The following is a 14,560-nucleotide window of genomic DNA, read 5'->3' on the forward strand; positions in this document are numbered from 1 at the left end:
TCTAAAATCTTTATCAAGGTCATTTTTTTTCATTCTAAAAGTGATTTTTTTTTTGACCACACAAGCATGTTTCATGATGGTAGAATTCACTAGCAGTTGTTGCTTCCCTGTGTGATTGCCAGTACCACTCAATAATTTTTAAAAATCTATTCTTCGACCACATTTGGATCTCCAACAAACCCAGGAATAAAGGATGTGTGAGACACACAGGCAGTTACTATTAACATCAAGAACAACTATTAACATCACCTGGCGAGATAATAAAAAAAAAGTCAACATTATGCACAGTGGCATACACTGGCAGCCCTGCCGCGCCTGGCCCACACGCTGTTATCTCCACATTCACCATCAGCCACAAACACTGGAGCTTCCACCAGGGGGCTCCAGATCCCCTGGCTGAGTTAAACAGTAATTCCTGGGCCCCATAGACATTTGTCTTTGTGACCAGTGCCCCAGGGTCTTCTTTTTCAATTCAGAAATACCACAAGTAGTTCCATTTCCCTATTCCACCCACAATGTTTTCAAAGTATTGATAATATATCAAGGCACCAAAAAAAAAAAAAAATACAAGAAGTAGTTGTTGAAAATGAGACTAAAATGTGACATCATTTTACGGGTACAAAATCCAAAGAAATCAGTCAACTTTTAGAACAAATTGGAAGATTTTAGTAGTAGTTTGTGTTCTCCGCACAAAGAAAACAAAAACCTGGTTAACTAGATGAGGTGATAGATATATTAATTAACTTGATCGTGGTTAATCATTTCACGATATATGTATATATCTAATCAGCACATTGTATATCTTTAACTTATAAAGTTTTATTTGTAATTTATAACTCAAGAAAGCTGAAGAAAAATATTTAATGATACTACTGTGAATGAAATATCTATAAGAGTGTCAATAGTCCTCTAGCATTTCAGCACAGAAACAAGTCACCTCGTTTAATATATATCGTTGATCCATTAACAATGCTACTATGTAAGTCATGACTGAATGAAGCTTATTTAACACATGGATCTTCTCTAAGGCACATCCCAGGGTGTTACAGCACTTTAGCACTACACTGGGGATCATTTTAAATGGTGAAATCACGAAGAAAAATACAGTAATGCAAAAACCAAGACACTCAATAGATCATGATACTCAAAACCCTACTCTTTGTCTTACTTTTCTTATTCAACAATAACTCATGGAAATTCATCCAAGTAAACCAGTTAATCTTCTGATTCATCATTATAATGGCTGTGTCATATTTCATATTTGGGGGTGCACCATGATTTTTTTCAACTATTTTCCTATTGCCAAATATTCATGTTGTAATTGTTTTATTTTTGCTAGCTCAAACAATGCTATAATAAACTTCATAGCACATATATCCTTCTATTTTTATGGCCTGGGTCCCTAGAAAAGGTTGCTGGCTATTGCTAAATTATTTTCATAAAAGCCTCTTACAGCTGACATGTTTATCTGCAGTAATTATTCTTATCAACATCCCTATAAGGAATAGACTTTATGTATCTTTTTATTTTTACCTTCTAGTAAAAGGTTCATCTCAAATTGTTATTTTAGATTGCATTTCTCTACCAGTGAATTTGAGCAGTTTGCTTGCTTTGATTTAAATCTGTTTATCTGAGAACAACTTAATTTTCCACTGGACTGTCTAACCTTTTTGTTGAAACATACTTCTTCTTTGTATATTAGAGATCTTGTATTTTGCTTTATTTTGCTTTGTTTGCAGTGCAGGGATCCAAACAAGGGCCTTCAGCTTGCTTAGGCAAATGCTCTACTACTGAGCTACACCTCTAGCCCTACATTAAAGATCTTTTATCTGATTTGAGCATATTTTTCCAAATTTGTTATTATAATACTTTTTTGTTTTTGTTTTTGGTACTAAGGTTCTAACCCAGGCCTTCATGCACTAAGCTATATTCCTAGCCCTATTTATTTTGTGACAGGGTCCTGCTAAATTGCTCAGGTTGGCGTCCACCTTTCCTTCCTCCTGTCTCAGGCTTGGGAGTTGTTGGGTTTGCAGGTGTGTATCACTGTGCCTGGATTTATATGTAGAGACTTGGATTATGTATTTTCCCCTCAAATGATTTTTCTTTCGAATCATAATGTTCATCATTTTAAAAATGTTCTTAACTTTTGGATTTCTGTTATAATCTGTCCTGCCCTTAGAGTATATATGTGGTATTTTATATTTTCCTAGAAATGATTATGTTTTCCCAGTGAAGAATGTAATGTGTTTTTCTGTTTGCTCAAATCTTATGACTCTCAAAAAATTTCTATAGTTTCTTTTATTTAGGTCCTACCTCCCGGCTCCCTAAGAGTGCTGGAGATTAAACTTGGAGCCTCAGTACCCTAGGCAGACTTTCTAAGTCACTTCCCCAACCCTAGGCCCTAGTCTTGTTACATTGTTTTCTAAGGACAGCCTTGTGCCACATAATGATATTTTGGTCCCACAAGATTATAATGGAGCTGAAAAGTCCTATCACCTACAATGTGTTTGTTTTAAGCTAAGCTTTATAACAAACAAACAAACAAAAGTAAAAAAGTAAAAAAAAAAAGTAAAAAAGAAAAAAAAAAGTTCATTGTTTTATTTTTGCTAAAATCTTTATTTTTACTAAAATTTTTGGTAAGCTCAAGTTTACTTATTATTGAAGAAAGAAAATATTTAAAATTAACTTGAGGAGCCTAAAGATACAATGTTTATGAAGTCTATAGTTGTGGGCGGTCATATCCTTGGCCTTCACATTCACTAAATCACTAGAGCAACTTCTAGGCCTGTAAACTCCATTCACGGTAAGTGCCCTACCTAAGTGTACCATTTTCTTTTTATCTTTTATACCTCATTTTTACTGTCCTTTTCTATGTTTAGATGTTTACATAAACATACATAAATGCTTATCATTGTATTATAATGGCCTAAAGTGTTCAGCACAGAAACATGCTGTTCAGGAGTAACAGGTGTTACGCAACCTGGGCATGTAGCAGGCTGTCTTACAATCCATGAGGTTTGACCATGGTGAAACCCTCTAAAGATGCATTTCTTAGAACATAGCTCTGTTGTTAAGCAGAACGTGATAACATTTGACAGATTTCGTTGCTGTTTATGAGTGAAAACAATTTTCATTATTTTTTCTAGGAAATTATTATTAAAATACAGAAGGATTAAGAATTCATGTGCATTTAATTTATAAATCACCTTATGAAGTTTTAATTCCAATGAATTTTTCTTATTAGAATATTTTGGGTTTCTTGGGTATAAAATAATACCTATTAACAGCAAATAGATGGTTATTCTCTTTGCTTTTCCGGTGTGATAACAATGATCTTATTTCTTGTTTCACTATTCTTACTATAACTTCCCAAATAATACTGAGTATTACAATATAAGCAGACAGTACTGCTTTGTTCCTGATAGTTTCAATTATGGGGGAAATATTATCTTTGTTCCTGATAGTTTCAATTATGGGGGAAATATTATCTAATGAGAATTAGACAGTGCTCTAGAGCCCGAGAATACCCTGTGAACAAGACAGAGTTCCCATGCACAGGTTCTCACATCCTAATGCAATGCCGTGGAGGAGGAGTTTTGGTACTTTTTGATTGGCTTTAGTATTCTACCATTTAAAGATGTTATTTGTGGGCTACAGATTTAGTTCAGTGGTAGAACGTTTGCCTAGCATGTGTGAGGCCCTAGTTGACACCCAACATACTGCTGATTTTTAGAATTGCTGCCAAAATTTATCTAGTGCTTGTTAAGTGATATGATTATCTAATGTGTACCTTTTGTTGATACATCTGTAATAAAATATATTGATAGGCTTCCTGATGTGGAATTATCCTTGAATTCCTAGAATATACTACTTGGTCATGTTGCTTTATTCATTTCTTGCTTAATGGATTTTAGTTATAAATATTTTATTTGGAATTTTTGCATTGTATTTTCTTTTTTTTTAATTTTAAAGAGAGAGTGAGAGAGGAGAGGGAGAGAGAGAGAGAGAGAGAGAGAGAGAGAGAGAGAGAGAGAGAGAATTTTTTTTTTAATATTTATTTTTTAGTTCTCGGCGGACACAACATCTTTGTTGGTATGTGGTGCTGAGGATCGAACCGGGGCCGCACGCATGCCAGGCGAGCGCGCTACGGCTTGAGGCACATCCCCAGCCCTGCATTGTATTTTCAAAAGTGAAATTGCTCAATTTTGTTATTAAAGTTATATAGGCTTTATAAAAAAAACTGGTAAAAAAGTTTCTACCTTTTCCTATGGTATATTAGCACTAATTAATATTGGAATTATTTGTTTCTTAGAAAGTAAATAAATTTCAGCTGTCTATTTCTTGTGTTCCGTCTTATTTCCATAGTTGTTGTTTAACATTATTTCCAGTCTTTTCTATGATAATTAATGTATTCCAAGGTCCTATTTCTTCTTCAGTTCAATTCAATAATTTAAAATTTGTCAGGAAAGCATGCATTTTAAAATATTTTTTTTAGTTGTCAATGGACCTTTATTTTATTTATTGATATGCGGTACTGAGAACTGAACCCAGCGCCTCACACATGCTATGCAAGTGCTCTGCCACTGAGCCCCAGCCCCAGCCCTAAGCATGCATTTTTAAAAATATTTTTTTTTATCAAGTTGTTCATGGAAGTCTCTTATATTTTTTTATAATCTTACTAGTATTTATTGTTACATCTTCTTTCATGTTTTTCTTTCTCAGAGTTTTATGGGGCATACTAAAATATAATAAAATGCACATATATAGAGTGCCTAATTCTGTAATTTTCACAAATGCATACTCCAGTAAAACATCACCACAATAAAGATAATAAAAATGTCCATCACTCCCCGAAATTTTCTCATGCCCCTTGATAATCTCTTTTTCCCTCTCATCTAAGCCACTCCCACTGCTATAACCCTCCTACCTCTTCCCCAGCCAATTAGTGATCTGCTCTCCATAAATTGGTTTTCAACTGTTATTTTGCCATCTCTGTTTGTCAGCATTCTGTCATTATAACAAAATACCTGAGTTGATTAAATTATAAGGAGAAAAGATTAATTCTGGCTCATGGCTTTAGGGGTTCCAATCCATGATTGGGTAGACCCATTGCTTTTAGGCCTCTTGTGGGGGTAGTGCTGGATGGCAGCTTCAGGGAGCAAATTCTGGAGCAATCCTACTCACTTTGTGTCCAGGAAGCAGAGAGGGGAAGGGACCAAGTTCCCACAATCCCCTTCAAATACATGTCCTCAATGACCTAAGGACCTGTCAGTGGGCACTATCCCTCAAAGGTTCTGCCATTTCCTAATAGTGCCCCCTGGCGACAAAACCTTCAACATATGGGCCTTTGTGTGTGGGGTTGCCAATCAAAATCCAAATTTTAGCACCATGCTTCTTGTTCAAATCATTTGCCTGATTTAAAATTGTACTGTTTATTTTCTTATCATGGATTTTTGAGAATTTTCAAAAACATTTTCTGAATATAAGGTTTTTTTAACTGTTAATATGGATTTATACTTTTATTTCCTTGATAGACTTTTGGAACAGTACACAAACTATCACTTGTTAGTGGGAACTGAAGAACACCCCCCACTCCAAAATAAAGTGACTTAACTAAGGCCACATATTAGGATTTAATGCCTCTACAACTAATAAAAACAAAACAATGAATCTCTTCCTTCTAACCATCTTTGATCTGATGATCATTATGTTACAAATTTAACTCCATCTGTAGGATTCTCTCCAAATCACCTAAATTTGATCACTAAACTAGAAAAGTATGAAATACATTTGAAACTAGATTTCTTTTCTTTTTTTAAAATTTTTTATTCGTTCTTTTTAGTTATACATGACAGTAGAATGTATTTTGATATATCATATATACATGGAGTGTAACTTCTCATTCTTGTGGTTAACATGATGTGGAGTTACACTGGTCAAGTATTTATATATGAACATATAGGAAAATTATGTCTGATTCATTCTACTGTCTTTCCTGTTCCCATCCCCCTTCCTTCACCCCATTCCCCTCAGTCCAGTCTGCAGGTGAACCTCTACTCCCCATCCCCCATCTGCCTATTGTGAGTCAGCATCCAATATCAAAGGAAACATTTGGCCTTTGGTTTTATGGGATTGGCTTATTTCACTTAGCATAATATCTCCAGTTCCATCCATTTACCGGCAAATGCCATCATTTCATTCTTCTTTATGGCTGAGGAATATTCCATTGTGTATATATACCACAGTTTCTTTATCCATTCATCTGTTGAAGGGCACCTAGGTTGGTTCCTTGGCTTGGCTATTGTGAATTGAGCTGCTATAAACATTGATGTGGCTGTGCACTATAGTATGCTGATTGTAAGTCCTTTGGGTATATACTGAGAAGTGGGATAGCTGGGTCAAATGGTGGTTCCATTCCGAGGTTTCTGAGGAATCTCCATACCACTTTCGATAGTGGTTGCACGAGTTTGCAGTCCCACCACCAATGTGTGAGTGTGTCTTTTTCCCCACATCCTTGCCAACATTTATTGTTACTTGTATTCTTAAAACTGCCATTCTGACTGGAGTGAGATGAAATCTCAATATAGTTTTAATATGCATTTCTCTAACTGCTAGAAATGTTGAACATTTTTTCATATATTTCTTTGGTGAAGTGCTTATTCAGTTCTTTTGCCCAATTATTAATTGGGTTATTTGTTTGTTTGTTTGTTTGGTGTTAAGTTTTTTGAGTTGTTTGTATATCCTGGAGATTAATGCTCTAACTGAGGTGCAAGTGGTAAAGATTTTCTCCCATTCTGTAAGCTTTCTGTTCATGATCTTGTTTCCTTTGCTGTGAAGAAGCTTTTTAGTTTGATGCCATCCCATTTGCTGATTTTTTATTTTATTTCTTATGCTTTAGGGAGTCTTATTGAGGAAGTCAGTTCCTGAGCTGACATGGTGGAGAGATGGGCCTACATTTTCTTCTAGTAGGCACAGGATCTCTTCTTTAATATGTGGGTCCTTGATCCACTTTGAGTTTTGTGCAGGGTGAGAGATAGGGGTTCAGTTTCAATTCATTATATTACATATGGATTTCCAGTTTTCCCAGGACCATTTGTTGAAGAGACCGTCTTTTCTGCAATGTATGTTTATGGAGCCTTTGTCTAGTATGAGATAAGGTATTTATGTGGGTTTGTTTCTGTGTCTTCTTATCTGGTCTTCATGTCTGTTTTGGTGCTAATACATGCTATTTTTGTTACTATAAGCTCTGTAGTATAATTTAAGGTCTGGTATTGCGATGTCTCCTGCTTCACTTTTCCTGCTGAGGATTGCTTTGGCTATTCCGGGCCTCTTATATTTTTTTCTCTCTCTTTTTTTAAATATTTATTTATTTATTTTTTAGTTTTTGGTGGACACAACATCTTTGTATGTGGTGCTGAGGATCGAACCCGGGCCGCATGCATGCCAGGCGAGTGTGCTACTGCTTGAGCCACATCCCCAGCCCCAATGAGCCACATCCCCAGCTCCTCTTATTTTTCTAAATGAATTTCATGACTGCTTTTTCTATATCTATAAAGAACATCATCCAAATCTTAATAGGAATTACATTAAATCTGTATAGTGCTTTTGGTACTATGGCCATTTTGACAATGTTAATTCTGCCTATCCAAGAACATGGGAGATTTTTTCATTTTCTAAGATCTTAATTTCTTTCTTTAGAGTTCTGTAGTTTTCATTAGAGATCTTTCACCTCTTTTGCTAGATTAATTCCAAAATATTCTATTTTATTTTTTTGAGGCTGTTGAGGATGGGATAGTTTCCCCAATTTTTCTCTTGGTTGATTCATTACTTATGTATAGGAATGTAATTGATTTGTGGGTGTTAATTTTATATCCTGCTATTTTGCTGAATTCACTTTGGATCTAAGTTCTTTATCAGATATGTGTTTTGCAACGAGTATGTCAACATATACTGGCAGACTCAAGAGACTAGTAATGGAATTACATTCTGAGATTATTTAATCATGGGGACCACAACACAAAATTAGATAAGGAACAATAAGTTAAGCATATTGATTGGGATCTTAGGAAGACCCCAAGAGATGGTGTGTATCCAGTAGTTGGGTGGTTCCAACAAAACATTGAGAAGGCAACTGCCCAAATCGAGCGGGATTGCTAGCAAAGGGAATGACAGAACTTCACAATGAGGGAGGCCAGATGGCACCACATCACCATCTAATGATAGAGGGCACAATGGGTACATGAGCAATGGTGTGCAGGGAAGAATGGGGGCGGGGGTATGGAAATGGGAGCCCACCTCCAACTCAGCTTTGCCCAGGTGCTGAGGCTTCTTGAGCCTGTTCTGCTCCTTCCTGGATGGTGATTCCAGCTCCTGATCTCTGTGCTCTGATATTTGTTTGATTTTAATTTTGATAAAGAGTTTGATATTTTTTTTTAGTTGTAGTTGGACACAATACCTTTATTTTATTTATTTTTATGTAGTGCTGAGGATCAAACCCAGGGCTTTGCACATGTTAGGCGAGCGAGCGTTCTACCGCTGAGCCATAACCCCAGCCCCAAGGGCTTGATTTTCATTCTTGGTTTGAATGCTCTTTTGGTTTTTTGTTGCTAGCTTTAGTTTAGCCTCATCCTATGCAAAATTCTCAATCTACCTCCCAACTCCCTTCAAGAACTTCTGCCAGTTATATGCTACGTGACTTTAACAACAATTCAGTTAATTTAAAAATGGCAGATTTTTACTAAAGACAATTTAGAGCTTCCTTTTGGGAGAGTGGTCTTTGTTCTTTTGGGGTATTTGAAATCTCTTTAAATTTTCCCAGTTTGTAGGTGTCCTAGAATCTTGGGGCCCTGAGATCTTTCCTCATCAATAATCAGCTTATTTTCTTGGTAAGACTGTAAAAAAAGAAAATATCTCTGACCTTGGACCCCTTATGATCCCACAAGGACTGTCCAACTCATCATCTGTACTCCCTCTGTTCCTCCTTCACCTCCAACTAAACCTCTCAACACCATCCTCACGTGTAACCCTCCAGGTGTGCCAACCCTATCCTTTCCTTCTCTACTATCCCAGGAGACTAAAACTCTTGTGTCCCCGAGTATGAGTCATCTTCTGGCTCCTTGGAAACAGGTATGCTGAGAGCCCACAGAGATATATTTTGGGGGATTCTACATGCTGCATGTAGACCTTGCCCAGGCACCCTGTTCTTCCAGCACTCCAGGAAGGGGTCACATTTCCCTCTTTAGGTACCACAGTCTAGTTTTGAAGAAACCCAAATGGCTTTCTCTAATTCCCAGGAGACTCTGAAAGCACAGCTGCTGAGGGACTTCACTCCCTGCCTGCCTCATGTTGTCGTTTTCCCATAGGAAACAGGAAGGCTTGGGTTCTGACCACACAGAATAGCGCCAGCCAATAACAGCTGAAAACCACAGAAAACCTGTTCTGCACAAGGTTGGTTATCACTTTATATTATTCAAAAAGCATCAAGGAGAATCTTCTATACAAGTTCTGAAATATGTATTCAAAACAAGAAAATGGAATGGTAAATCTACTCACAAATAACAATTTGAGTTATAGTGGTAATTCTTTAGTATTTTATCTAGTTTACCTATTCAATGTTTAAATATATTGTTCTAGGACTTGTTTAATGAAACCAGAAAATAAAGTGACTTTAGGATTATCATTTGTTCATCATTCAGAATTTCATCTATGAGTCAGTTAATTGATAGTTGCATTTGATAGGTTTATTGTGTTTCTTCGAACCCATCTTCGGAATGCCCTCCACGGGTGGATGTTATGCAGTTGAAGCATAAATGCTGTAAAAATTAATCCCCCTAGCACTACAGCTGCTGCCACGGCAATGAGTGTATGTCCTGGAAATGGCAACGGTACCTCATCAACATAAATCTGCAACAGAAAAAGCAAAGTCTTTAAGTTTTCTGAATTTAGTAATGCAAAAATACTGAACATTACATGATTTCCACAGTTAATCACTTAGCAAAATTTTGCCCAAAGAGTTATGCAGACACTCACCCTCCACCAAGCATCTATACTACCATTCTCTTCCAGGATCCTGCGTCTCCAAGCCTGGATCATCACACAAATTCTGCCCATATTTTCTCTTTAGTGTCCCTTAGATGGATACTTTTAATGTTTCTTTTCCCAGCCATCACCCTCTTTGGTATACCTTGTACATTCACTATACCTGAAATTCTTCAACCAAGTTACAAAAAGTGACCCCTGGAACAACGGACACTCTAAAGTGAAAAAGCTCTGAACCCTGTGGGGGGAAAAATGCCTGGTCATTAGCAGCACTAACATGTATACTCCTTTAAGTAAAAATACACTGAGGTCACTTTCTTTATAGTGTTGCATGGAAATATTCCTATCCCTTCCCAAGGCTCTTAGACATATTTATCATGTATCAGATTAAAAGGACTGATGGAAATAGAGAGACATTTAATAACTGGTACATTTCTTTTTTTAAAATAAGCAAAACCAAAATCTACCTTGGCTTAGATGAGTACTTTGCGCTAACTCTCAAAATGTGTAGTTTTGCTATATCCCCTAATTGGTTTTACACAGCTACTGGGTTGTATTGACATTACACATTCTTATGGATTGTTGGAGCCAGAAGATATATGCCTGTGTATATCTCCTGAAAAGCACTAGACCCATTTCTTTCTAAATTTTGGAAATATTATTTCTGCTCCACTTTAGATAGCCTGTCTTATCTATCAGCTTAAAAAATAGTAAGCTAATGTAAAATTTAACTTTCAGAACCCTTAGGCTTCTGACCACCTTACTTTAGACTGATAATAACATCAAGGGAAATGATGGAAAAACAAACTATATACTTTATTTTCATTTATTTTTTGGTGCTGGGGTTGAAAGAGTCTTGCCAGACGAGGTGGGGCACACCTGTAATCTCAGTTGCTCGGGAGGCTGAGATAGGAGGATCATAAGTTCAAAGCCAGCCTAAGCAATGGTGAGGTGCTTAGGAACTCAGTGAGACCCTGTCTCTAAATAAAATACAAAAAAGGACTGGGTGTGGCTCAGTGGTTAAGTGCCCATGAGTTCAATCCCTGGTACCCCCACCACCAAAAAAAAAAAAAAAGTGTGAATTGAAATTAGAGTCTTATGTATGCTAAACACATGCTCTGCCACTGAACCACAACCCCCAAGCCCTCTCCATATACTTTAAAGTTGCCATTCCCACTGTTCACAGATCCCAATATTTCAAGACTAAAATCAATCTTAGACATGTATGTTTCATTTAAACTCAGCACATAAGAACAAAAATGCTGTCAACTTACCCTTATACTTATGTTGAGACCTGAAGGATTATACACTGGAACACGAAGGACTGCTTCTAAGTGATCTTTTAGTTTTTTAACATTTTGGGGTACAAAGTGTTCTAAAAATACAAGAAATATATTTTAAGCACACATATAATTTTCTCATTTTGTAAACTTTGTTTCTACATTAAGGTGCAATGAACGAGTCCACTCTGTGACCTGATTAAGTTATATCTTTTTAGTTCTGCTTGACTTTGTAGAAGATAACTTTGGGGGACCTTGGCCCAACATTTCACGTTGCCTTGGTTTACATACTTAAGAAGGACAAGGCTTCTGACCACCTTACTTTAGACTGATCTTTTCCTCCCATCTCTTGGCTCATGAGTAGTCTTTACCTGAACATTCTCTGTGTTTTTGACAATGAGATCATCTTAGGCCCTCCTCAGTGGTTGGTGAATGATTTTCAATAGGGTGGCAGTGAAGTTTCATAAAAGGATCACTTGAGATAGTGTAGGGTTAGAGACCCTAGAGGTATAATGGATCTCAAGGGAAAAATGTGATCTGATTACAACAGTAGCCGATTTCCATGGGGTGAATACTCTCACATGGCTACTCTTATGCTACCAATATTCAAACAATTGGATTGTAAAATGCTTCAATATTGAGCAGTCAGGACTCTAAACACCACAGAAAATGGGGATATTAATTAAAGCAAAATGTTTGGTAATTTTACTTTACTAATTTTTCTATTTCAAAAATGCATATATATATTGGGCAAAGCAAGAATCACTGAAAACCAAATGTTGTATACTTAGTAGGACATTAATGACATTACATTTCTATTTAGTTGATTCTATCTGGTTAGTAATTCTTTTCCTAAAGTACTCATACAAACAAAAAATATGACACAAAAAGCTGTATATTCAAGGTAAAATTGAATCTGGGTAAATTTCCTTTTTTGTAAATAAAAATATTTTTGCATTTTTTTCCATAAATGTTTTGTTGTTGCTGTTTGGTTTAGGTGCTGGTAGTCAAAAACAGGGCCTTTCTTGTCCTAGGCAAGCACTCTGCCTCTGAGCTACATCCCCAGCCTCCACCATACAATCTTTAAAAAAAAACTTTACTCATATAATTAGAAGACAGAGCCCATAGATTATCAGGCAACACCCTTTATAATCTCCTTTGCCACACTGAATAAGAAGTGAGACACTAGATCAGCACGTGGTACAAGTTCAATTATGGTTACTACTAACTACATAATAATTTAATTTTTTTCACAGTTCAAATTCTTCAAAAATGCTTTTATGCCATAGAATCTATGTCACTGGAAGTGATGAAGACTTAAGTGGGGGACAATAGAAGTAAACTGCAATATGCCAAGGGATTGGGATCTTTTTCCAAAGAACTCCTGCCATTTCTTTGTAGACCATTGAGCTTTGTAAAGCAATAATAATAACATTACTTATAAGATACAATAATTATAGAAGACAGCAAACCCTACTTAATTTCCAGTTTTTCCTCATATTCACTTCAGTTACAGTAACCAAATATGGAGATTTCACCGGGATTCGTTCATTTTCACTGAAAATTTCCAAGGAAATTGGATATTGTGTAACTGGAAACTTGAAGCGAGGAACCTAAAATGCAAATTCCAAGAATGATTGTAAATTTGGAAAATTCAATAGTAATTTAATTTCCTGGTCAAAAATGAATAGATATATTGCCAATTGTTTGGATATTCTAAATGAAATGTGCTTTTTAGGGTTTCTGCCTTTTCAGGCATGAAAAAAGTCTCAGTACAGAATCTGTGTGAACACCCAAGGCAATATACAAACATGGTAGTAATGAAATTCATATTTCTACTGGTGTTTTTCACAAGTATTAACTATGCTGTCATCCAAACTTTTTTTTTTTTTTTTTTTTTAACTAAACCAAGACCCATGAGACCATGCATGAATTGCGTCCCAAGCATTCCACTTCCCCTTCTACTCCACCTCTACCCCTGACAGTTCACAGCTCAGGCTGTGGATTCAGCGTTCCAATCCAGCGCCAAAGTCTGTTAACAGTTTGATTTTTAGCAAGTTGCCTGGTTCTCTGCGATTCTAATTGAGATAAATCACAAAGAAGGCTTAAAGCAATGTTCAGATATATTATTTTAGTTGTATACAAGAGGTATACAATAAAACCCTCATAATTCTTTTTACTGAATGCTCAATCCCATATGATACATATGAAATCACTTCATAAACAATCTCTCTGTCTACTTATCTTTTCATGCTTTATATTTTCTATATAAAATACACAATCTGTATAATATCTTATGAGGCCTTTGAAATGGATCCACTTGAAGATTAAACCAACTGCTCGTTGACTATGCTAATGCAAACACCAACATTGATTTTATATGCCTTTGGGTGCTCTAGTACTAACAGAATGAAAGATTATTTGACACAGAACCCATCTCTTAACCAACATACTATACTTTTGTTTGTCATTACCACTAGACTGAGCTCCTTGTTTATAAGGACGTGGACTTCTATATGCCAAGAACCTGATACATATGAGAGCTTCAAAAAGTTTTTTTTTTTTTTTTTTTTTTTTTTGGGAGAGGTACTGGGGAATGAACTCACTGAGCCACATCCCCAGCCCTATTGTGTATTTTATTTAGAGAAGGGTCTCATTTACTTGCTTAGTGCCTCCCCATTGCTGAGTCTGGCAATGAACTCACAATCCTTCTGCCTCAGCCTCCCCAAACGCTGGGATTACAGGCCTGCGCCACCATGCCCAGCTATTAAAAATTTTTTTGAATGAATCATTATTCACTATCATTTGGTATAGTGTTTTACAGGTTACAAATTGCTTTCATATAGATTGTGTGTGTGTGTGTGTGTGTGTGTGTGTGTCTTCATGGATCCCATTAAATGGACAGTGCAGTGCAGGTATTTTTATTTTATTTTACAGATGAGTTTAGGTACATTTAAATCCATATCTTTTAAATTCTGTATCATATTTAGTTCTGGGTCATAATAGGCATTATTTCTATGTCTGAGTTTTCATATTTAACCAAAAGACACTTCTCCAAATCCAATTCCAAGGGGTTTACTTGATGCTTTGACTATATCCCTGGTGGCATTGAAACTTACACTTTTTTTTTCTTTCTCCCAATCTTCTTTCCCCCAAACTTCTCTTCCCTGGTCTTCTGCTTCCTGATCTCTCCTCTCTAATCTCATTTTCTCTGAATCCCCTCTATAATAGCCCCCTGTTCC

The 14,560-nt window shown here is 36.3% G+C and overlaps 1 protein-coding gene across 1 annotated transcript in view; it reads right to left on the reverse strand.

Moving 5' to 3' along the window:
* Nucleotides 1-9,543: 9,543 nt before the first annotated feature.
* The window catches only part of Catsperb (catsper channel auxiliary subunit beta), a 123,318-nt gene continuing 118,301 nt past the window's right edge, over nucleotides 9,544-14,560 (reverse strand). The window contains exons 23-26 of the mRNA XM_078050723.1: nucleotides 12,796-12,931; nucleotides 11,313-11,413; nucleotides 10,202-10,276; nucleotides 9,544-9,903 (exon numbers count right to left, since the gene is read on the reverse strand). Coding sequence (XP_077906849.1) covers nucleotides 9,715-9,903; nucleotides 10,202-10,276; nucleotides 11,313-11,413; nucleotides 12,796-12,931 — 501 coding nt within the window. The 3' untranslated portion in view covers nucleotides 9,544-9,714. The remainder of the gene's footprint in view (nucleotides 9,904-10,201; nucleotides 10,277-11,312; nucleotides 11,414-12,795; nucleotides 12,932-14,560) is intronic.

This window comes from Ictidomys tridecemlineatus, chromosome 5 (genome assembly GCF_052094955.1).
Source record: "Ictidomys tridecemlineatus isolate mIctTri1 chromosome 5, mIctTri1.hap1, whole genome shotgun sequence".
Lineage (NCBI taxonomy): Eukaryota > Metazoa > Chordata > Mammalia > Rodentia > Sciuridae > Ictidomys > Ictidomys tridecemlineatus.